This window comes from Epinephelus lanceolatus, chromosome 14 (assembly GCF_041903045.1).
Source record: "Epinephelus lanceolatus isolate andai-2023 chromosome 14, ASM4190304v1, whole genome shotgun sequence".
Lineage (NCBI taxonomy): Eukaryota > Metazoa > Chordata > Actinopteri > Perciformes > Serranidae > Epinephelus > Epinephelus lanceolatus.
This window is the reverse complement of record NC_135747.1, coordinates 42,071,140-42,097,391: the sequence shown is the minus strand read 5'-3', so window position 1 is coordinate 42,097,391 and position 26,252 is coordinate 42,071,140. Positions and strand designations below refer to the sequence as shown.

The 26,252-nt window shown below is 42.4% G+C and overlaps 1 protein-coding gene across 6 annotated transcripts in view; it reads right to left on the bottom strand.

Annotated features, from left to right (window-relative positions):
* The window catches only part of satb2 (SATB homeobox 2), a 92,358-nt gene that overhangs the window by 54,200 nt on the left and 11,906 nt on the right, over positions 1-26,252 (bottom strand). For 5 of the 6 annotated variants that reach the window (XM_078174732.1, XM_078174733.1, XM_033618094.2 and 2 more), the window contains 2 exons: positions 11,655-11,870; positions 3,720-3,905 (listed from right to left, as the gene is read on the bottom strand). In XM_078174732.1, coding sequence (XP_078030858.1) covers positions 3,720-3,905; positions 11,655-11,826 — 358 coding nt within the window. In that variant the 5' untranslated portion in view covers positions 11,827-11,870. Of the gene's footprint in view, positions 1-3,719; positions 3,906-11,654; positions 11,871-23,599; positions 23,772-26,252 lie in introns of those variants that run through there. The other variant, XM_078174734.1, reaches the window with a different exon arrangement.

Sequence of the window (26,252 nt, the reverse complement as noted above, 5' to 3'; positions counted from 1 at the left end):
CACGGAGGCAGCTATCCACGGACATCGCCCAGCTAAGTTACGTTATAATTCCACTGTGTCTACTGTTGTTTGTACTGATACTGTGCATATTAGTATAATTTACGCATTTGACGCAGCGGAAAAAAACGAAGCCATCAAATACTATGTCCCCGAATGCTACGTCATTGGACGTCCACGTAAGACATCGAAACACCAGACTTTCACCCAGGAAGCGGCTGTCCTTTTCCTGTGTGAAACCAAAAGTCAATAGACCTATTTTAATAACAACAGAGTGTGCTAATGTGTGTAGTATACTACAGTAGTGACATGTCACATGATTTCACGTGACGTGACGTTAGCAATAACCGTACTTATTTTAAGCCAAACTATGATGTTTCTTTCTGAACCTAACTACGTTCCTTTGTTGCTTAAACTTAAGGGAATAAATGTAAAAAACAGGTGTTTTAGGTACGTTGTAAGTTTATTTTGAAAAAGACGGTATACATGTAACGAGCAGAAACTGTTAATTTTTATTTTGAAACGACACAATGCACGTAATGTTGTGTTCAAACTGGGCAAGACTAAAACTATTTGTGTGAGTGAATTACATGTAAAGTCAATGTAAAGACATGATTAGATGCTAACTCCTGCCGGGTGGCTCTATGGATTCAATGGACGTGACACAAATGACGCAAAATATGCGAATGAAGCAAGTAGCGCAATTTCACATCATATGCTCATTCACGAGAGTTGAAAAATCTGAATTTAAGTGACCAATTCACGCTGAAATCACCTATCAGCGTTGAGATCCTCCGGGGATGTATGACAGCAGGGACGTACCGGAAGTAGTTCATGCATCGATTCAGCTATTTTACACATGTATGACACAAGTCAACAAAATATTCTAGGGTTGAAGCTAGCATGAGTGACATGACGCAAAAATCTGCATCGCGTTTGGTGTCAACACAAAAAACCAGGAGGGTATCTAATGCGTCATATTTTGCTGTTGTTTAACTCTCTGAAGTCATCCAGAATCTCCTCTGCTTTTGGATTCACAGATTCAACGTAACACTCGGTGAGTGACTGATACACACATGATCATTTGGGGGTGAAGTATTCCTTTAAGTTCAGGATACCTTGAGTCAGATTTCTAACTGAGGTCGAGAGTACATGCTCTGTTTCAGGTGGGCTGCAGGCCTGATAAGAGCTGCTGGCCTTGAGGCTGTAAAGGGATTACCTGCAGCAGTGTGTTTCTGAGAAGGCGAGAACACACACACACTCACACACTCACACAACTCCTACACATTAGAAACATGTCTGCATGCTCACGAGTCTGCAGATTTAATTCGAACGAGACCTGGTGGAGATGACACACACACACACACACACACACACACACACACAGTGGAGCGAGATGTCAAACAGATGGGGATCTCCCACCATTTGCAGTCTCTTGCAATAGCCTTGTTGCTCACTGTTTCTCTGTTGTTACCATTTTATATCGATGTGAAGCAACTTCCCCAGATGGCATTTTCTGCATACTTGAGAAAAGACAGCAGTAAATGACACTGTCCTGTTGCAGATGACTACCATGTGTGCAACAATAAATTACAGAGTTTTTCTTTTCCTCTGCTTCATAAACATTCTCACACATACTGTACACACACACACACACACACACACACACAATGTATTTTTGTCTTGCGGAGACATTCCTGTCCAGCTCTTTGTTGTGTCTTTAATGACTTTTACAGGCTCTGTCTGTGTCTTAGTTGTGTTTTTCAAACATTCTTGTGCTTATTGCTGCCGTAACAGTACAGTGTCTGCTTCAAACAGACGACCTCACATCCAGTTCTCTTCTCGGCCTGCTGATTAGAGGGACGGTCTCCTCTCAAGGATCATTCCCATCTTGACCCCTAAGCTGCACGGTATTTAATTCTGAGTCAGAAGCACCAGAGTTTACATAGTCTGAGACACTTGGAGGTTGGAAATTATGACTATTATTAATAATGGCCTTGATGAAATCCTCTTAATACAAACAGACACAGGCAGCTTGACCTCAGATATTTAGCTGTTTGAATGATATTCTGTTTTTCTCTGCCAAGCTGAAAACGTTTAAAAGTTGGTCATCTGTACAAATGTCTTTTTCTTCCTCCAGCTAGCTCTCAGGTTCTTCCTCTGCTTTCTTTCTTTTTATTTAATTTGTCAAATGAATGCCACATTACACATAACTTCTCCTCATTTGGGGATTTTTCCAAATAATTTTTTCCCCGAAGCAAAGACCAGCCAGACAAAGTCTTTCATCCGAAAATGTTACTGCATTTTATTAATGACAAAGCTAACAAGCACAAAAGCAAAGTCAAGAGACGATCAGTCCTGCAGGTTAAGAGTGTGCAAGGACCAGTGTTTGGACTGTAACTCAATTATGTGTTGGTGACATTAAGCTACAAACTGACGCCCAACACTTGTCGCTGCTGACGGGAGTGACGTGCTACAAATGAAAGTTGAGCTGGTCTTTTTCAGCGCTCCAATGATGCGGTAAGGCGTGAGAACAGGATCAGAGGGCTTGGCGGGGATGGAGCACCTGCCGCAGCAAGCCAACACGCCGTCAGCGGTCATTTTGACTTGACCAGTGGACTTCACTACAAGCTGATTGGCTGTTGAAACAGGTGACGTGCTTTAAAACCAGCCGCCAGCGATTGGACCAGCTGAGTTGCAGGTGACACCATCAGCCGTCTTGAGTCGAGCTCAGACCGGCCAGTTCACACCGCTGACACTTTTCTCTGCAACAGTTTCATCCTGAATGTTTGGTCTGAACAGATTTTTATTATATTTGGACAAAGCCATGCTACCTGCTTCCCCCTGTTTCTAGTCTTTGTGCTAAGCTAACTGGCTGATCAAAGAAGCTTCATAAATATAAGAATGATAACAATCTTCTCATCAAATTCTTGATAAGAAAGAAAATGTGCTACAACAATTTCCCAATATCTCTCCTCATAACTGGTGCAGAGGCAGATCTGTAGGCATAAAAAAGTTTGGATGCACAAAAAGGTGAATGCATCTTTATAGATCATGGGTCTGTACATCACCAAAATTTATTTTCACAGCTCCGATTGTGGTTTCAAAACTTCTATCATAGTCACAAATTCAGTCCATGTAAACTCTCAAAACTTTGCACTTGATAGTGGTCAGAGGCTCTGAAATTTGACTCACAGATAAATTTCCATTTGTTTTGTGCTTGCTCTGTAGTTTCAAACTGCTGTGGTGTGAGTGTAGTCATGGCATTAGCATGGCATCTTTTTTGATCTCTTACAAATTCACCTATAACGCCTGTCCAAAGCACATCCAAAGTAAACTGAAAGGTCTCCTCGTTTCATTTTTAGTACACGTACATGCACAGTCTCATATGAAAGAAGTATTTCCCAACAGTCAGAGTCACTTGCAGTGTTTCTGTCATTCAGTAACAGAAATTTTACCACACTTTTTTATCTTCACCTGAATTTTGTTCGCTTTTGGTTTTGTCCAGGTGCTTTTTCAAAACAAAAAGATGGCAAAAAACTGAGTGTGTGATCAAGAGTAAAAAAAACACATCAACGGAAGCAGAAATGTTTCCTCAAGAGATTATTTGAATTATAGTTATAATTTTAGGCACCAAAGGCCTCATGTCCTGAATTTCAAGTTTCTCGGACAGATCGCAGAGATGCAGCAGTGCCTGTGTTTGCAGTGTCTGTCTGACTGACCGTGGGCTTGTGCTGCCGAGCTGTGGGAGTATCCGAGGGCCAGCAGAGCCGTCTCCACCAGCTGAGAGAAGAGAATATCCTTCCTGACCAGCACAAACTCTGCATGCTCCTCTCTGCCCTCACATCCGTCTGTCTGGATCCCTCCATCCGACTGCTCCACCACACAGAAGACTGGAATCATTAGACCTGCGGAGGAGAAGGAAACAACAAGAAGATTCATTTTAATGTCTGGATTTTATTGTGTGTGATCACAACACAGTTTATCCCTCAGAGACAGCAGACATGTGGATCACATTTATTGTGGGTCAAGCTTGTAATCACTTCATCCTTTGTGTTTTACACAGTTGAATAATGCAACACCTGAAGGTCTCAATACGCTAAGATCAACCAGAGGATGTAAAACAAATTATATGTGCTCCTAAATCAACTGTAACAGTGCTGTTCACTGTCAGCAGGACATTTCCAGACATCTAATCTAACGGCATATTAGTCTCTCCTAACAGATATGCAAAGATTATACAAATATACAGGAGAGCTGCACTGACAGCAGCTTTCATTAGAGTATTAATGACAGACTACAATAAAAATTTAACATCCAACACAACTGTAAACAGGAGATTTAAAGCAGAGGATGCTAAATATTAATGTTAATGTAGTTATTAACTGTTAATAGAGACGTGTATTAATTTACATGATAGTCTTCCTCGGAAATGCAAATTCAGTCCAGGTGAAAACCAAACTGGATTCTCTGGAAGAGTTTAACAGTTTGCATGACTGGAGCTCTCCCAACACACACACACACACACTCACACACACACACACACAGACCTTGACATACTTTCAAATTCATAGTTCTTTAAACCATTTCACAGCAACACACGTGGAAGTGTGACTCAATAACAGAAAGGCCAGAGAAGATATAAATGCGTCTGATCTCGTTGCTCCAGCAGGTCGGGACTTTTCATGCCAGCCTCTGACCTAAATGACAAAACAGGTCCTTGTTGTTTCCTTCAAAACAACTGAAATGAGTGATGAGCTCATCTTGTGTCAGGACGATATTATTTGCCTTCCTTACCAAAATTACTCAGTCTGATCTGCCCCCACTGTGGTTCAGGTTTGGTTTGGTTCAAGCAAACAAAACTAATGAAAAGAAACAGTTGACAGTTGGTAGGAAACACAATGTGATGAACGTCAAACTCATCAGACGAGCTTCTCTCTTCTTTTGGGACACAATGACGGTGTTACGCTACGTCTGACAGACAGCAGTCACGATCTGAAGGCCACCATAGTTCCTTATCAGGAAAATATCAGAGTGCCAAAAACTGCAGTTCCACTAATGACCACTTGAGGCCGGCTCCAAGAGCGAGTCAGTCCCCACAGACTACAGAAATAATGGACGTAGCTTCCGTGATGTCACCTATTGGTTTGTGGACTCCTGTTCTTTGAAACCAGAGGTGTCCATATTTGTACAAGAGGGTGGAGCTGAGCAGAAGGAAGCATCTACTGCTAGCTCATCTAGCACCACTGAGCTAGCTAGTGTTACAGCTCAGCCAAGGAGGACGCCATTAAAAGATGTAAATCTCATGCTGTCACAAGCACGAGCCTCTCGTCCGAGAGTAGATGCACGCCTCCCTCTGTGCAGTGATACAGTTGGTGAGTGTAGTTCAGTAAAGAGAAAACAGTTCCTACATAAACTGCTCACAACAAGGTCTGTGGATTATCTTGAGTTACCACGTCATGATTTCTGGAAAGAGACACTGATGTTGAGTTTTTGAGCTCCACAAGCTGAGTGCCTCCTAGATCCATTATACTGGCGAGAAGACAGACATCTCTACAGCTGATATCTCCAACACTTAACGACTCACACCAAAACACATCCTCACTGCGACCTCGTCACATGTCCACGTTTGGTCATGGACTTTCCACGTCCACATATGACGCCCAAGGTACCCTGGGTGTGTTGGTTGTTGACGCTCTGGGACGCCGTGTCAACTTCAGCCTGTTACATGCATTGTCTGTTTTCAAAATACACTTCTGTTTTCACAGGAAATGTTCAGTTTGCATACAGTCTCTTTCAAAATAAAAGCACTACATTGGTACAACACAGTGAATCAACACTTTTTTTCCCTCAACAACAAACACACGTGGTTGGGTTTAGGAAAAAAGAACAGGGTTTGGCTTTACAATCTTACAAGACACAAACAACACTCTCCTGGGTGAAAGTCAGTGTTTGTTGGACCCATCCACCCCTACCACCTGCCCTACATGGACTTTGGTTGCCTTAACTTTCGTTATTGTCCTGCCATGTTTCCCGCTGATGCCACTGAGCGCCATTAAACTATAACGGCAACTGGCTGCATATAATGCCTACATTAAAGAATGGCTTTTTTCATCGGTGTCTAACCCTGCAAGTCACTGACCAAGCATCGGATTTTGATAACTTCGGAGGGACACCGGGTTGATCGAAACACTCTACATTAACAAAAAGCACTACAGGTAAGAGGAAAAATGCATAGCTGTCAAGTCTCCTGTTTTGGCCAGGAAACTACCATATTTTACCCCTCTTTCCCGCCGTCCTCCCGTATTAGTATTTTCCCGTAAATCTCCCATATTATGTGTGCCCTCCAAAAAACCCCCAAACAAACAAAAAAAAAACCTTGCCAGTTTTCTAGACTACCGCTCATTTCCACGTCAAGTTAGTGGAGTGGGTGCTGGGGCGCCCCATTATCACGTTTCAACCAGCAGCAGAAAGGAAAGGCAAATCCTGGTGGTTGTGGGTTGAATGGGGGTCACAGACAGGAATACGGCGGAGGATCATCGTGCTCTGCAGCGCAAGATAACGGCTTACAGGTGACAGAGAAGTCCGCCGAGGGATGGTTCGCCCAGGGCATAAAACTAGCCAAGACCGCCTCTGTGTACACCTGTCTTAAAATGTAAGGGATACTGGAGCTTGGTTGGGGTGGTGGGACGGCTCGCGGCAGGCGTCGGAAAATTTCCCTTATTTTCAAATCCAAAACTTGACAGATATGAAAATGTGTTTTGGATTTTGGAACAGTGCATTTAAGTTACTGATATGGTGAACTGTAGTCAACACTGGAAACTAAACTACAAACTAAACTGAATAAAAACAAAAACACGTCCATCCATTTTTGGCCATGTTGTAATATGCTTAAGTTTTTTATTGCAGAGTTTGCATATAATTAATAACGCACTCCTGTGCTCTACGTCTCAGCGTTCTTCACCTCCTGCTTGTTTAGTTCAATCTCATAGGAAGACATCCTGACTTGCATTATTGCTTATTTACAGCCTCCGCGTCAGCTCCATGTTATCAATACAGCACTTTACAATATTTAAATCGTGACAAGCACTTGTTCCTGCTCAGTGTTTTCGGTATCTGGTTACATTAAGTATCCAATTCCCAGCATCCGTGCCGTTTTGGCTCCGTGCACTAATATCAATCCTTCCTCTCCAATCTGACCCTTTTTCCTAAAAGGCTTTTGGTTTTGGGCCACCTGTCAACTGGCAATTAATTAAAGCTCTCTGAAGAAATGATGGAGGGAGAGCATTAGGCAGCGTCCCAGCACTAATAATACAGGGCACGGCAATGTGTTCCACCGCATGGATACCACACAATACCAAACACACACACGCACACCCATGAGGTGCATGCAGCATTAGCCCCCACACCCCCCACCCTCACACAGATCCATCCCACCCGTTGTTTTAATCAGTCAATTCCTATATTTCTATTTCCTCCTCATTAATCACTCGGCTCCCAGTCCTCCAGGCTCTCATGGAGTGAATTACACACTGGAGCACTGTGCCAATTCAAGTAAGTGAATTTCCCCCAACAGGGAAATATAACTGTCAACACAGAGCAGCTCCCTCCGACCAGCGCTCCTCTCCCTCTCTGCCTCTGTCGGCCTGTATCGCTCTACGCTCGGCTGTCTCCACCTCAGTCTGTCTTCTCTTATATCCAGTGTCCTGTGATTTGCCCGCTCACTGTATGATCTGGTTTGGATGATGTGATGTTGCCTCAAACCTCTAATCCCTCTAATATGTATGGGGATGAGTGAACGGGGATATTAAAATAAGATATGTGTGTGTGTGCAGTGTAAGTGGGTGTGTGTTTTGGCAGCATTTGTTGGGTGTCACAGCGTACAAGTTTGAATGTGGACATATGGTGTGTGAGAGCATGTAAATCTGTGTGTGTTTGCTGCTCTGTGTGTGTGTATGTGTGTGTGTGGCCCCCTCCTCGTGGCAGCAGTGTGGTTTGGAGGAGACACGTCGAGTTTCCTGTCTTCAAAGACAACCCGTCATTATTACAGGCCAACCATCCGTTGAGCACAGGAAACCCCTTCCTCCTTCCTCCCAGCGTCCCTCCCTCGATGTCTCCACACTCTTCTCACACCGAGATGTTTTCGTCTTCTTTACGTTTTTAAACATTCATTCATTCTCTCACTTCAACACGTCGCCTCGTCTTCCTCTCTTCTTACTGTGGTCAAATCTGAGCTCCACATTGATTTGTTAACCTCTTTCGCTCTTTCCCAAACCACAGATGGGTCCATCTTTACAAAAACTCTCACTGTGCAGCCGAGCACTGTTCAAAGCCACAGAAATGGATCTTTCTTATTCCAGTAAAGAAGAAGAAGAGTTTCGCAGAAACATTCAAGAATTAATTTTACAGGGTGTCAGACGATTACATTTAAAGCTTCTGAAGACGTTTTCAAGATAAATTTAACCAAACCTAAGACTGATGTTCTGACAAGCATTGCAGGTAAGTTTAAAGGTGAGTATGTGGTCCTGCGCAGAGGAAGCTTTTATTTGCGTGATTAAGGTTAATCTGCATTTTGCTAACAGGTACCTTCAAGTATAAAGTTAAGTATTGGGTTGATTGGTCAGATTAAAGGTCCAGTGTGTAGGAATATAATATAATAAGTTTGTTTTCTTTAGTTATAATCACCAAAAAAAAAAGAAGCATCGTGTTTTCGTTACCTTAGAATGAGAGTTTTATTTCTACACATAGAGCCCTCATTTGGGTAGATCACCAAGTCATCCTCACTATGACCTCGTCACATATCTACAGTTGGTCACGGACTTTCCACGTTGAGATACAACGTCCAAGGTAGGACGTTGTATCTCAACGTGTGTTGGTTGTTGACGTTCTGGGACGCCGTGTCAACTTCAGCCTGTTACATGCATTGTCTGATTTCAAAATAAACTTCTGTTCTCACAGGAAATGTACAGTTTGCATACAGTCTCTTTCAAAATAAAAGCACTACATCGGTACAATATCACGAATCGACTTTTTTTTTACCTTCAACAACACACACGTGGTTGGATTTAGGAGAGAAGAACAGGGTTTGGCTTTATAATCTTACAGGACACAAACACCGCTCTCCTGGGTGAAAGTCGGTGTTTGTTGGACCCATCCATCACCGCTCCTGCCCACCCCACTGGGACTTTGGTGCCTTAACTTTCGTCCTTGTCCCACTGTGTTGCCCCCTGACGCCGCCAGCTGCTGTTAAACTATAATGGCAGTTCAGCTCCTGCTAAAAACCTGAACGTCGTCTTCTTAACTTATCAGAGACAAAAGTTGAGCATGTATTAGCAGGTGCTGGGCCCATCTCCAATGTGCCAAACAGCATCAGAAAAACACTGATTTGTAACGTAAAACTGCTTCATTCAGTGTTTTTACCAGTTAAAATCATCTGGTCTGTTTGTTTTGGAGACAAAGAGAAGTCTGCAGATAATTTGGCTCCTGCTAAAAACCTCCTGAACAATGAACAGTAAAGGAGCAGGAGAAGTTTCAGCTGTTTGCAATCTGCAATCCTCTCCTCTAGACAACACCTAATGCCCCTTAATCTTACACACTGGACTTTAAAGATTTGTAACATCTGAAACTTTCTGGTAGAAGAGCTCGACTTAAAAAGATAAATGAAATTAGATAAAATGTTTGTGGCAATTCAGACTTCAAAAAATAATAATGTGTTGGAACAAGAACATGATATATTAATATACTGCAGAACAGTGTGGAACATATTTCCTTCTGAATCTAAGGAAAGTCACTGAAAAACGTCACCTGAGTTATTTCTGCAAACATATGGCGACAGAAACACCCAGACTGAGGGGTAAGTGCACACACACACATGCACATAAACAAGAAACAACTTTCACAATGAATGCAGGGATCGATAAACCAGAGTGAGTTGTATAAATCTTGTTTATATGGAGCAATCTCCTTTATTTGGTAAGCCTGTGTTATACAGTTCCCCCCAGACTTATAGATTAACAGTGCAGAAACAGCTCCAGTTCTCCCGGCAGCGCTGCCACACTACAACACAGCGCGCTGAGCCAAACTCCGCTCGTGGCCAGGATGTGGCTCGCTGCAGAGCCAGGAGCTGTCTTTGGGTTTGGTACTCAAAAAACCTCTGACACCTGAGTGAAAATGGCAACAGCTGTTCTGAGGTGTCGTCATCTGGCTTCCTCTTTTTCAGCCAGAACCCAGTGATGTGAGCACTTTGGATAATAATTCTTACCTTTTTGTTCATTTCTGAAACATGAGATATTTTATTTTTTTTTGTCTGAACCACATTAAGGGGAGGTGTTGATTAACTTTTCATAAATCAAATTTTCATCAAAATTTAGTCACATTTTGGCCAAATTTCCAGAAATTCTGTACAAGAAAATGCACATTGATGCTCCTTTCTTTCCTCTTCTGTTTTGTGAATATTTGGAATTGTTGGTGGACGTAATTCAACCAGTCAGGTGCCAGCTTCTTCCCTGCGCCTTAACTTCACAAGGTGGCCCGATTTAGATTCTAACCACCTACATATATATGTGACTTTATTATTTTCAGTCACACTGATCTTGCAACACATTTTGAGTTTTATGCACTGTTGGAAAGAGGAGATTCTTGGCTTTCTAATGGTAAACAAAAGCACGTGGTTACGTTAAGCCAACACGCACACGTGGTTGAGTTTAAGAAAAAAGAACAGGGTTTGGCTTTACAATCAAACGGGAAGTGAACTATAACTGTGCATGGCCGAGTATCATGCCGACGAGAAAGGACGCCTTTTTTTGCCTGATGTTGGAAGTCACTGACCAGGCGCCGTATTTTGACGACTGGAGTGAGACCATGTTGCCTCAGTCTGTACAGAATTTGGTAAAAGGGCCTTGTTCAACTCTTCCATCACAACCTTGAGCACGCTACAGCAGGAACTGAAGCCGTCCAGCATGATTCCCCTCAGGGAGAGATCTGAGGAGAGTTTGTGTTGCTTGGCGATATGTTTTAAACTATCAGTTTGGCAGTTTCTTTACTAATCATTGAATGATTTGTGTCCTGTTTGCCTGTAATTTCGTGAACAGGGGTCTCATTTATAAACACTGTGTACACACAAAACGAGGACCGAAAGAGGCGTAAAGTTGTGATCTATAAAGACAGACCTGACCCATGTGTACAAAGATTTTGGAGATGGGAAATTGGTAACGCAGAGTGTGAGGTGGAAGCCAAATATTTTTTGGGCACACGCCATTTTTGGCTTTTGTCCAAACGTACTTTTTCAGTATGGATCCTATTCATCGTTTTATAAATGAAACCCCAGGTGTCTCTGAGGAGGAGACTCTGTGTCTCAATGAAACACTGCAGAAGAAGAGGGTGTATTGAGGTGACATGAGCTCCAGTCAAACTTCAAATGATGGAAAACCCGTGTAGAAAGCATGATGGAAATATGACATTTCTGCCTGTTGCATGTATGAATGTGAGGAAGGTTACAGTCTCCTCTTCTCTCCACACATATACAATGTTTTCATCTCTTCACAGGTGGATGGAAACTCGCTTATAGAGTTTGTCCCTTTGAAATGAATCTCTTCATACCATAAATAAACAACACCAAAGCCCATACGTTTGCATCTCTTGATCAACATGTGGCTTACCTCCCAGAGGTCTCTGTGGGGCTCCGTTGTGACGTATGCGTGGCCCAGTGGGGCTCCCGTTGAGCTCCAACCGGCCCTTCTTCCCCGGCGGTGGAAGGCTGCTGAGGTCGGGGCTGCCTCCCCTTCGCTCAGGACTGTCCTGGGTGATGGGACTCTCTCCTCCTCGCTCCATCCTCCTCCAGACCCCCAGAGGAGTTCCAGCCAGAGAGAACGAGTCTGGAAACAGTTAAAGGGGAAATCTGAGGGGTAGAAACTATGTATTATGTGTGTATTAATACGCAGCTGCAAGTAGTCCCCAACCAAAGCAAACGTTTCCTTAAAGTACAGTGCCCAGCTTTTTTAGGACAAATTATTCTTAAAAATAAAACTTGATATTTGCAACTCTTTTTTTTTTTTTCAAAAAGACTTGTGTCTTATGTAAGGAATGGGCTTGGAGCTGAGTGCTACAGACAAGAAGAGAGGTAAGACAGAACTGCGAGATGGACCGAGGCTTTGGTCTCTGAGTCGTCCTGAGGCCTGCAGCCCAGCTATCATTACTGATGTTGATGAGGTTCAAGGGCAGTTTAAGTGAGATAAGGCCCTTGCTCTTGCATTCAATTTTTTCTTTGTCTCCATCAAAAAAATTCCAGTAATGTGGAAAACATCTTGTCTTCCAGTTCCCAAAAACGCAGACCTCAGACCTACAGCCCTCATGGTGCACATAATAAAATGCTTTGATAGGGTCGTCCTGGAGTGACCTGGCCGGCAGGAGGACAGGTCTTCATCTTTAAAGATCCTTTGCAATTTACTTTCAGGGAAATGTGGCAGTAGACTGTGCACTACCTTGTGACAAGCGCCGGCCCTGTTAGGATTATATTTTGGATTTTTTTTGGTGCTTTTAAAAGTGGTACTTTGCAGATTTTGATCCAGCTCTGCATCAAAACAATGTGGGCAGTATGTGTAAATGACCTGTGATAAACTTCCCTCCATCTAATGAGTGCCCAGATATCCCACCTCGCCCCCCCGGCCAAACTCCAGATAACATTAATTATGTCATCCGGAGTAGTTTCAATGGCTCTCAGGCTGTTGCTCAAACTACAGGATGTGCTGCCCGCCACCCATGCTGTCACCACAGACCCGAGGAGTATAGAAGTGGGTCAAGAGAAAGACCACTTTCTCTCTCTCTCTCAAGCTCTGACTGAAATCCTGTCAAACGGTAAAATTAGGCAGCACTAATCAAATATCTGCAAGATTATGCTACTGATTCAGTTATTTATGGCCTACAATGTTTTTTAGAAACATATTTAAGTGCACTGTTTAGCTGTAATAGTGAGAATTTGTTTACAGGAAGTGGGCGCCATACTGTTTCCTGAACAGTTAAAATGGAGGCAGAAAAACCTGAGATCAAACCATAAAACTAGGCAGCACTGATCAAATATAAACCAAGATTCTGTCTGCCTGTTTCTCACCTCAGTTACTGTTTAACTTTAAGAGACTGAGATCGTTTCTTGCCAGCTGGCTGCCATTGTCCAAACAGGTGTGTTTGCATTACATCACCCACCAGCAGGAGTGTGTATTGGTCCAGTGCAGCATAGTGCATTCTGGTAGTTGTAGGTTTTCTCCCTCTTTAGCAAAAGCATCCTTTTTCTCTGTTTTCTCTGGTTCTGTGGCAACAATTTCAGTATGTGTCTTTATACTGCAGAAACATCCTGGTTTTATTAAACAGCCATCTGTCCATCAGCGGAATACTTAATACAATGCACCCACAGCTTTCAGCTAATAAATTAATGAATTTAAATCTGCACAACACAAATATCGCTTGGGTTTTAGACTATCATTTGTCTCAACCTCAGTTTGTCAGGTTTGATAACAAACTGTTTGGCACTATCTTAACTAAAACAGGAGCCCCTCTTTTTATTCACACTCTATACCGCTGACTCAACTCATCCTCACTGTGACCTCGTCACACGTCCACGTTTGGTCATGGACTTTCCACGTCCACGTATGACGTCCAAGGTACCCTGGGTGTGTTGGTTGTTGACGTTCTGGGACGCCGTATCAACTTCAGCCTGTTACATGCATTGTCTGTTTTCAAAATACACTTCTGTTTTCACCGGAAATGTAGAGCTTGCATACAGTCTCTTTCAAAATAAAAGCACTACGTTGGTACAACACTGCAAACATGGTTGTTTAGGTAAAAAAGAACATGATCTGGCTTTATAATCTTACGAGACGCATCCATCACCCACTCAGACTTGTGCTGCCTTATTTTCGTTCTTTCCTCCTAAGGCCACCGGGTGCCGTTAAACTATAAAAGTGACTGGCTGCGTATCATTTGGACATTAAAGGACGGCTTTTTTCATCTGTGTTTGACGCAGCAAGTCACAGCCCAAGAGCTGGATTTCAACGACTTCAGAGTGAGACCTGATTGGCTGCCTATAGGCACAGTCAGGCGTCTTGTCAAATAAACAAATAACCGATACTGATTTTTTAAGGTGGCTTAAATACATTTTGTTACTGCCCCTGTCCACAGCAGCACATTGCTCAGCTTCCATGGCGGTATTTCTGCTGCTCCTACAAACTGGGGGCGTGCCAGCTGACATCTACTGTCATAAAACCCTACTTCAAAATATCTGAGCTCTCCCTTTGCAAAATATGGCAAGTTTGTTAGATTTAATCAAAGAATTGAAAGGGAGACAAACAGAAACACAAGACGACAGAGAGTCCTGTTTCTCAGTGTTTGTTGGGACTGTAAACTCAGCAGTAACAGTGCAGGCTCGCCTGTGTGTTTGCGTTTAATATGTATGAGTACATATACATCATGTACGCACACACATTCACAAGAGCGTGAGCCTCGTGGGTCGGTGTCCCCTGATAAGGGAGCATCAGCCAAACGTCTAATACAGGGTAATGCCATTAGAAACACTGCCAGGCCAGACAGGGGACACACGCCAACGTGTGAAAGAGCAGCCAGCTCGCTCACGCCAAATGCGCCCGCTTTTATTTACATACGAGCCCCTGGACAATATCTGCCAGCATGTGTGACCCTCAGTGAAGAGAGGGAGATTAGAAAGTGTCCGTGGAAAAAACGGTAAAGAGGGAGCGAAGTATGGAAATCAAGTTAGTGAGCAGATTTGGGAGTGGAAAAACACAGAGCGTCTCTGCACTGAGTGACATTGGCCAGCGATGCAGCAGAACAAATGAGGGAGAATCCGTGGTTATTGTTTGAGTGTGGCATTTTCCACAGCGCTTGATTAGAAACCGAACCCCCTCCTTCTCCCTCACTTTTTAATATTTCTGCTGCTTTTTACGGCTGCAGCTGTCGTAACTCTGAACAAAAGACAATGTTTTGTGTGGTGGTGCTTCTCTGCCTCCCTCCTCCTCCTCCTCCTCCTCTCGCCTCCTCTCTACCTTCTATACCGACTCTTTCACAACGACGCAGCTGAAAAACACCATCCACCACAAACAGTGAAAAAACAAAACTCTCAATCTGACAAGTATTAAGAGCTCGGGCAAAATTTCAAAATGTATAATAAATTAAAAACATTAGCTTTGGCGTGATTAAAAAGTGTGGGAGGCAAAGAGGCCAAAAAATGTGAGTGGCAGAGTTTAATAAAAAAGAAAACAAGTTCAAAGAGTTACACTGAGTGGAAAGCAATGGCTTTAAATGTGAGTACAGTGGCTATAATTCACAATGTGAGGGCTCGCTGAGAAAACAGGGAGGCTTTGCAAATAAATCCAACCGCTAACAATGTTGTAGCTACAATAAAAAAAACAACAGAACACTGAGAGGAATTCACTGTCGGCTGCACATCACATCCAGCGCTGCTCCTCTGAGATGATAAGTGGAACTTTACCTGCTTTGTTAAACTGCCAAGAGGAAGTGACGGACTAGATTTCATTTTCTTATTTACAAATAATCCTGCACAGAATCTGTCTTTATCATCGACAGGTCCCAACCTGCTGCAGCTCCTCCGCTACTGACGATCCCTATCAAGACCTGTCCTCGCCGACATCTCACCATCTAACCTCCAACAGTTTCCCAGCATCATCTAATCTCTGAACACATCCTGCTTCAATTACATTTCATTTGGTATTTGACCCGAGAGATAAAGAATATCGTGCTTTCCTCGCTCAGATAAGACGTCCCATCTCAACAATGGCAACTATCGCCACATCAAATCATTGTCAGGTCACGTGCGGTCAAATGAAGCAGACGGTTACGTATTTATTAAAAGTCCAGTGTGTAGGATTTAGCAGCAATATATTAAGTATGTTGTGTTTTTGTTACCTCAGAATGAGACATTTATATCTACACAGGGAGCAGGTCCTCAACTACAGAGATCACCATGTTGCACCACCGTGTTTCTACAGTAGCCCAGGACAGACAAACCAAACACTGGCTCTAGACGTGGATGTGTTTTGCTTCGGAGAATCACAATTTTTAAATGTGAAATTGCTTTACTCAGTGTTTTTGCCAGTTCAAATCACCTGGTCTGTTTGTTTACAAGAGGAAGAGACCTCTGCCAACATTCCCCTCACTGCAACCTCGTCACATGTCCGTTTGCTCATGGACTTTCCACGTCCACATATGACGTCCAAGGTACCCTGGGTGTGTTGGTTGTTGACGTTCTGGGACGCCGTGTCAACTTCAGCCTGTTACATGCATTGTCTGTTTTCAAAATACACTTCTGTTTTCACAGGAAATGTACAGTTTGCATACAGACTCTTGCAAAATAAAAGCACTACGTCGGTACAACACTGCTGTTTTTTCCCTTCAACAACAAATGCACGTGGTTATGTTTTGCCAACACACACACACATACACACATGGTTGGGTTTAGGAAAAAAGAGCAGGGTTTACGGGAAGCAAACACTGGCCTCTCGGGTGAAAGTCCATGGTTTTTGGACCTATCCACCACCCCTCCCACGTGTCCTTCTCGGACTTCGGCCACCAGAATTTTTCGAAGCCTTCGGAGTGAGACCGGGTCGGCTGAGATGCTCTAACTTCTGTTTTATTGGGACTTTACAGCTTATGAATTAATTACATGGTATCTGATCTGTGCATTGACTTCTGTGAAAACTTGCGATGTGGCGGCCATGTTGAGAACAGCTGAGCCAAAATGATGCATCACCCACCAGCTGATTTACAGCTAAACAGCACACCGAAATATGTTTCTGAAAACATTTGGGGTGAGAAATAGACAGTGCAATAACAGAATCTTGACTTGCATTTTTTTTAGCGCTGCCAAGTTTGACCACAGCTCGACTGCAGTGATTGACAGTGATGGAAGCCACTGCCCTAGTGCTGGATTTCAGTGACTCTGGAGTGAGACCAGGTGCCTCTGTGGATAATTTGGCTCACTGTAAAAAAGCTCCTGAATGTCTGGATGTTAAGTTATCAGAGAAAAAAGGTGAGCACACATGAGTATGTGCTGGACAAGGGGGGCCGGCTCTGACATGCCAAACAGGGTCAAGAAACACTGATTTGTACTGTGAAACTGCTTGATTCAGTGTTTTTACAGGTTTTAATCTCTGAATCTGTTTGTTTTAGAGAGGAAGAGACCTCTGTGGATAATTCAGCTCCCGGTAAAAGCCTCCCGAACAATGAACTCTGAAGGAATTCGAACTGGGAGAAGTTTCAGCTGGTTGCAATCTGCAGTCCTCACCTCTAGACACCATTAAATCCCCCTAAATCTTACACACTGTACCTTTAATGCATTTATTAAAACTATAACACCTCCTGTGAGCACCCATATGTGAATGCTGGTATTCAATTAAATTCAATCTGCACTCTCTGTCCTCGGACCCTCACAGTGGATGAGGAAAACTCCCCAAAAACACCCTTTAAAGGAGGAAAAAGTGAGTGTATTAACACACACTCACTTGTTTGTCCTTCAGGAAAGTACTACAGATCCATCAACGCCACAAGATTAACATTTTCTACCCGACGGCTGTCACCACACTGAACTCTGCACTGAATGCACACCCACCATAGACAATATTCATACTGTGCTGGAAAACCGACCTCTGTGCAATAGCCTTCATTCTTCTTCTGGTTTAATACACATATGGGTGCACAGGCATGATGTGTACGTGTGTTCAGTGTGTGTGAGTTGCATGAAAAGTTTTTTTATTCTTCTTACTCTTTTCTTCTGTCTTTATATATCTTGTATATTTGGGCTCCACCCAGAACAGTGACAATAAAGAAACTCCATTCTGTTCATAAAATCAAATATTATGATTATTGACACTAATAAACACGTAAATATTTGTGTTCTTATGCCCCAATTGAGGTATACAATTTAAATAGTTAAAATAATTTAACATTGTCATATTATTTTATCATGTTATGGGAAGGAAGCACATAGTTCTCAATGTATTGTCCCTAATTACAGTTTTTAGGTATTTGTACTTTCCTCCTGTGTTTCCATTTCATGCTACTGTAAACTTCTGCTCACTACAATTATTTGACAGCTTTAGTTATATGCTACATTCAGGGATGGGCGATATGTTAATATTATATTGACAGCGTGATATTAGACTAGATATTGTAATATCCTAAGTTTTGTCTATTCCTGCTTTTAATGGCGAAATTACAGTAAAACAATGTAATTTTCTGAACACTCCAGACATTTCTCGCTGTTCTATTATATCCACAACAATTACTTATCAAAAATTTCATTACGTAAATATATTGTGAAAGCACCAATAGTCAACCCTACAGTGTTACAGCAGTATTGTTTATTTTAGTTTAGTTTATTTAAGAAGGGACCGTGCAAATTATGAACACACATGGTATAAAAATGCCAAAACCAGCTAAAAGGCTATTTTTTATCATTTCATCTCGTTAATTTCACTCTCCGTATCGCCCAGCTCTTGATTCCAGCTTAAGAATTTACATTAAAAACACATGTGGATAATTTTATAAACATACGCATTTAAAGATTTAATAAGTGGCTCCCAAACATTTTTGAATTGTGACTTGTTCCAAAAAAGGTCTGTACTTTCAACTTTTACATTTCATTTGTCTCCAATTTTCTTCTCTCTCCGTATCAATCATCTCATGACCCCTCAGGTTTATCTGGTGGCCCTCAGGGGCCCAACCTGGGTTATATAAAGTGGTTAAACTAGCTCCACCTGGAGCAGCTGCAACAGGAAGCTGCTCTCACATTAATGCATCTGTATGAGTCAATATAGGAGGCGATTAAAATTATTCAGCAACTGTTTTGATAACAAAAATTGCAAATATTTGTCTGTTACAACTTTTTCACTGTGAAGATTGCTGCTTTTCTGTGTTTTATGTGAAGGTGAGCTGAACATCTTTGTGTTTTCTAGAGTTTTTTTCCACTATTTTCTGACGTTTTAAAGATCTAATGATTAATCAAGATCAATAACGAGAATGATTGCTCACCAAAGCTCTACTAATGTTGCGATACATGACAGGAAAATCTGAGGTTTTGATAAGAACATTTAGTTAATAAAATGTATGTTCTACCTAGATTAGGATTTTAAATGCAGGACTTTTCCTGTGGTGGTTTTGGTGCTTTCACTAAAGTAAAGGATCTTCTTCCAGCACTGGGAGGGCGCTGTTGTTTTCATAAAGTGAAACATTAACATACATCCTCATTCACCACTGCAGTCACTGTCATACGATCCCTCACTGAAGCTTCATGCTGCATCGTTCAGTTTATGGTCGAGGAGCTTCTGTTAGTTTGAGGGTCAGTGAACTTAAATCAAACCTGGCGCCTCATTTCAGCAACAAAGTGTTGTGTAATACAGAGTTTTAATGGTATCCTGTGGACCAGAGAGCCCAGATGCAGATGTGTACATACAGAATAAAAGTACACCATCCTACATCTCTGTTTTTACTTTGTTTCTTTCTCCCAGTTTTCACTGTAAACGCTTCAAAAATGTTGCAGAATGACGTGTAAATAATAACGTGGGTGTGGACGTGCCCGCTGTCACGCACTGATAAATGCTAATCTATTTTATGCAATTATTATGGGCGTGCTGAGCAATAACCTTTTGTTCTACACATCTTTAATGGTGTGACGACGATCAGCACATTAAATCGAGGACTGATATCACCCAGATTGTTATCGCCTCCATCCTAAATCCATCTGTGCTGCATTGTTTGATAAGGCGTGTGATAGTTAGAGCAGTTAATAAAGACGCGATAAGAGGAGCTGTTGCATATCTGCTATGGAGACGGGCAACAAATGTAATGTCTTTTTGATAAGGAGAGGGGTCATGACACATTTCCCAATTTACTGCCTCTCTGGTCAACTGTCAGCCCTCTGTGGGAAACTTTACAATTAACTGTAGAGATTTTTCTTTTAAAACCTGCATCAGTTAAAGTGAAAATAAGCTGCTGTATCTTTGTCGCTCACTGTCTTTTCAATAAAAATGTAATAACGTCAATATTTCTGCTCTGAGACCGTCAGATGTAAAGAAATAAAACCCCCACTCTGCTCTGTTTGTCCCGCATTGTGTTTGATTCTGGGACAACCTCTTGTTTTCGATGATAAGCCACTATCAAATTCCACATTATTACACGTTCTAGACATAACAAATACACACTGAGGGCCAAAGACAAGATTGCAGAGCAAAAAATGCAGACACACCCAAAGAAATAGAAGAGTGAGACACGACAACAAACACACCTATAAACAATATGTCCAGCTCAAAGACGTAAACACACACAAACTGAGGCTAACGTGTAATTCAAAGCCAGTCTAAACTCTACAAATCAGACAGCTGACAAACACTGATTGGTAGTCCCATCCATTTGAAAGACATACGGTGTAATGACTGGTTTGAAGTGGGAGCTGCTTTTTGTAAATCTGTCTGTCATTTACTTTTCTTTTTTAAAGTTTATTTTTGTCTCCATCACTCTCTCTCTCTCTCTCTCTCTCTCTCGTGCTTTTATTTTTACATCACTTAAAGTTTGGAAAAACACTTGAAGTTGCATCCAGCTGTTTTTAATGTTCGGCCTCTGATGAAGCAACATGTTCACAAAGTGTAAAACTTTTTCATCCTGGGTGCTATTTTCACATATTCTTGTGTCTAAGTGACAAATGGAGACACTGTTTCTGACACTGGTCCAGTATCGACAGAGAGAGAGCGCTGCAGACGTGAGAAAGGCTGCAATGTAACCACTGAGGGCGTGTTCGCTCTGTCAGTGTACGTCTACTAAACGTGCTTATTTTTGACATTGCCAGGCTCAGACTGTTATTCTGAGGGTCTGACAACATTAAGGAAAGAATCCCAACAGAGAAATGAAATGTTTTTTCGCTTGCTCCGGTCTGTTTTTATTGTGTTTCACTCTTGAGGAAGTTTCGTTTTGAAACCTCACAAAGTTTGATTTGTTGCAGAAAAACAACGGTGGAAACATTAGTGAGAGTTGGAAAGTGAATGCCAAGAAGAGTGTGTCAAATCGAGGTAAAGAAAGTGTAACTTAAACCTGGGCCACACTGCCTGTGTAAGCAGCACACATGCGTCGCTTAACGTCTAGTTTTTTTTTGTTTTTTGCAGCTGATTTAACAGGTTAGAGCAGCCTCACTGCTTTTTTTAAAATCATAGTGAAATCATACAACCTTTCTCTGCAGTCTTACTCTGAAATCTCACAAGGTGTGACATGTAGCGGGAAAAATAACAGTGGAAACACTGGTGAGAGTTTGAGAGAGGAGTGTCGAGAAGAAGAAGTTGAGTCAGAGTACACCTGGGCCACACTGCCTGCATGAACAGTGCATGTGTGTGGCAGAACGTCTAATGTTTTGGGGGGTCTGCAGCCGATTTAACAGGTTAGAGCAGCCGTACTGCCTATGTGAGCAGTGCTGCTCAGGTGCGCAACATCTAGAGAATCGAGATCTCACCTACTTTTTCCGCGTGTCGCACACAGTTTTCAGCAAAACTAGACAGTTGAAATGGTCTTTCGATAACTATACTGACATCGTATCACCTTTCTCTGCAGTCTTGTTCTGAAATCTGGCGAGGTGTGACTTGTTGCAGAAAAACAAGAGTGTAAACATTAGTAGGAGTTGGAGAGACGAGTGTGTTGAGTTGGAGAAAAGAAAACGTAGCGTACACCCTGGCCACACTGCCTGTGTGAGCAGCGCATGCGTGTCGTGGAATGTCTAGTGTTTTTGTTTGGTTTTTTTGCGCCTGGTTAGAGCACTGCCCATGTGAGCAGCGCTGTTCAGGTGTCACCGCGTTTGGGGTCCCACCTATTTTCTCCAAGTGACGCATGCAGTTTTCAGCAAAAATAGACAGTTAAAATGTTTGACTCAAAACTTCCTGTGTCCATTTCAAAATAAAAGCCCGCTTACAACGTTTCAATAGAAAAAATCCCTTCATTTGTTAACACAAGGGTTTTAATGTGAAGTATTTTCAGATTGACATTACAGTGGCTTGTGTGACTCCATAAATTTGTGGAGTTCTGGCTTTTATTTGTGGAAATACGCTAACAAACAGTCCAGATGAAGTGAAAGGTACGGAAAAACATTTCATTTCTCTGTAGGGATTCTCTCCATAATGCTGTCAGACACTTAACAACAATCAAGCCTGTCAGTGGTAAAAACAAGCACATTTAGCGGACGTACACCAACAGTGAGAACATGATCTGAGTGGTTACACTGCAGCCTGTGTCACGGCATCAGTGCTCTCTCTTAATACTGGACCAGTTTCAAAAATTGTTTCATTATGTTTCTGCATATGTGACGTCAAAGTTGTCAGTTGTCGGGAAATCACTTTTCTGATTATTCCCACATCACATGAATGCATCATAAGTGACTAATGAAAGTAAATCTTTGGTTGACGGTAATAAACTTTTTATTAATTCTTGTATTGCATATCTATTTTTTTTTGCTCACATGAAATCTGTTAAATGGTATTAGGGTGTAACTGCTGTCCACATAGAGCGACTTTAATTAGTTCGAAAAGTTATTTATTCGTGTTAAAACTGTTAACAAGTCAGTTAAAACAGTATTTTGGTGGTTTTAGAGGACGTGCTGGAGCAGTAACATGTCTGGGATAAGTTTCAGCATATTTATAGCTACGTGAATTTTTGCTGGGTCGTCCTGTTGTACAAAAAAAAAAAAAAAAAAAAGATTTATCAATAAACAATGATTCTGAAAATTTAAAAGGTTTCATTACTTATGTTTTACAGTATTGATTTACTGATATCAGCTGCTCTCTCTTACTGTTGATGTTAACTTCATTTATTCTGATGTTTTCTGCTAATAAGCAAGAAAAGAAAAGTCACTGTTGTCATGTTAAAGCCTTGTTATATTTATCTTGTATTAAAAATTTTAATCTTATACCCTCAATGCCAATTTTCCCCGGTGGTATCAAAAATCAAGGTTTCCCAAAAATTGCTTTGAAGTTAAAAATTCCAGTATTGTGACGTTCAATGAATGGAGCAATAAAATCCAACACGTCGTCTTTGTAGCATCCATGTTGTTTCCACATTATGAAAGCTCGTGAACACACTGAAGTCAGAAGACCGACCTTACAACTCTGCATATGGGACCATCTGAGGAGCAACGTTAGACACAAACACTCAAGAAAAAGAGTCCAAGTTGAAAAATACCAAAGTTTCCCTTTAAAGGAGAACAACAGGTAGAATTAAAAAAGCTCCCCAGGCGATACAATAAAGAAGAAACCAGTTTTTATGTCGCCTCCTGCCTCCACACACACACACACACACACACACACACACACACACACACACACACACACACTACTTCACTGCACTCCCATTGTGATAAGTGTGCAGGAAGCAGAGAGCAGAGAGCAGCAGCTCACACACTTACACTCTGAGATTTAAAACACGAGAGGAAATAAAAGAGGGATAATTGTGGGTGAAAAGTGAACGCAATCATCCGAGCAGCAGGGAAACATCTCCAATCTGTAAATGTATGAAACTAATGGATCTCAAAGTGTTAGTAAGAAATACAACTAACCTCTCACACCACAGAGCTCAGGAGCCAAAGCTACATCGCCTCCGCTCCCTCCGGTATCTCTTTTACCGTTACGATACTGTGTCGGCTAATGAAGGGTTGTGCCTTCAACATGCAAACCAGACAGAGACAGACGGAGACGGAGAGAAGGAGAGTGACCTGTGAGGGCATTATTAGCACTGATAGCAGGGAGGACGGGACAGGCGTCACCTGTGTAGGAAAATATTCAGATACGGCCGTTCTTCCCGTTCGAGATCCACTTTTATAGCAGCGTTATCAAGCTATTGGTTAATGCTTGGCTCTGCAGCCCAGATAAAAAAGAAGGCAGCGGGAGGAGGAGGGGGAGCGATATTAAAAGCCCTGCTGTCAAACTGAATGTACACACACATGTATGCACAGGGAGGGACCAACGTCATGTTGGTACTCTTCCCGAAAAAACAGCAGGAAGCACAAAAAATATCAGAATTTGTTTGCTTTCAAAGTCTGAAAACAAAACGGGGAACAACACAAAAAAATTTATGTGGCTGTTTATGAGAAATGATTTCTGTTCGGGAACATTATTGTGGAATTTGTCGTTTATGGACGTCAGATGTGTCACTGTGATGTGGGCAGAGCTGGTGTGAGGGCAAGACAGACCTTTACAGCACACACACACTCAGACACAACTTATGTGGAGCTGTGGAGAGGGTCCTCGGGCTCACACACACACACACACACACATACACACACACACACACACCCGTGCGCGGAGAGGAAAATAACTGGGGCGAGGGAGGAGGGGACGAAGGCCTCCTGGCAAACATGTTTGGCTCCCTTGTAAACTTCTCATTTGATAATATGGGATGAAGAGTTAACAGCGAGCATTTACAGCCTCGCCCTTCCAGCTAGAGGATGCATGCTTAAACACACTCATCCACACACACACACACACACACACACAGACAGACACTAAGCCACACAAACCACAGCCAGCACGCTACACAGACTCTCTGCTTTAACACTTCCAGGGACCACACACTGACTCAGCCAGGGACAAGTAAGAGTGTGAGGAGCACACGCATGTATACAACACAGGAGGGGTGGACAAAATAATACAACACGCTGCAGCTCAGCGTGGTGATGCAACCTGTGTTTTTTTTAACAGCGTTACATCATAAGGTGTTCCTGCTGTATTGTCAGATATTTAAAGAGGTGACGCTGCTCCAAGAAAATGCTAAAACTTTACTGCAATGCACTCCGATGCCAAACCAGTCCACCACAGCCTCACCAGAGTGGGAAAACACAGAGCTCAGGTCTCAGCGTCCACATGTCGGAGTTCTCTCAGCTAAAATAAATGAATTTACCCTCAACGATCACGCCGAGGCTGATGATGAATCTGCACCAGGCCGAGCAGGAGACATTATGGAGATCTGTGAGCGACGCCCACAGCCCGACAGAGGAGCATCATTAGTGCCCACAGAGCTTCTCCACTATCTAATCTCCAGTTTAATAGTGTGGACACACCCATATTACGTGTGAACAGATAGTTGAGTTCACACAGAAAGGCAGGAAGCACAGAGGAGGACTCTCACTGAAATACTGACATGAAGGATTTAAAGTTATTTCTTTAATTTGGAAATTAATTGTGACTTAAACTTTGTTTTTCAAGATTATTTTTATGCTGCTGACTGTTGAAGCACTTTGCCTCTATTTTTATTTCCTCTTTATGTGTTTCTTGAACGCTAACCTACTTGGAAATAAACCTGATTTTGATTATCTGACGACAAAGAGCTTTAAGAAGTTACAATAACTAAGAAACACTCGGGAATTAAAAGAATATTTCAGCTACTGAAACAACGACAAAGCCGAGGTGCAGAAGTCAGGGAGGTCAGAGGGCACGTCCTCCTTAATATTCAGAACATGTGCATTAATGCCATCACCCAAATATAAGATCACTACACTAATAAAGCAGTAGGTCTTTTATTTTGATGGAATTAAATATATTTCCATCATAAACTGCTGCATGTAAATTCACCAGAATGCAGGAAATGAAGTGTCTGATGCTCAAACTTTCCTAGATGAGGACCCCAACCCCCCTGTTTCATATTCCCCCCCTAAATATTGAAACAAACCTACACCCCTGCTACAGAGTGAAGCTAAATAAAGTCAGAGGGGGGTCTTCTTTATGTGCGTAAAATTGCAGACCATAAATAATTTGCGCATTTTGGCGGCAGCGTGAAAAAAGCCTCGAATCCACGCGCACACATGAAGCCCCTGCAGCTCAGCTGGAGCCAAAGAAAATATGAGTTTCCCACTATTTTTGATACGCAAACTCTTTGCACATTAACGCCCCCTCCTCCTCTTCCTCCTCCCCGACAGAGTCTGCGCGGCCCGTCAACTTTTTGAACATGTGAGCAAACTTTGAGCAGACAGGGAGGCCGGAGACCTGCAGAGCCTGCGCACACTCTCCCATCACAGCAGCTGAGACGAATCCGTTTCTCCTCGCGGTTTGCTCCAAAAAAACTTCTGTATTTTTTGTTTTATTTTCCTGCTGTGATGGACGGACTGTGGCGGGGAGGAGACGGCACAGTGGCGCGCTGAGGTGTCTGACAGCGCGTCACGGTGCCGCCATTATGATTTCATTAATTATCAGGCCTTTTTTAATTAAATCTAAACT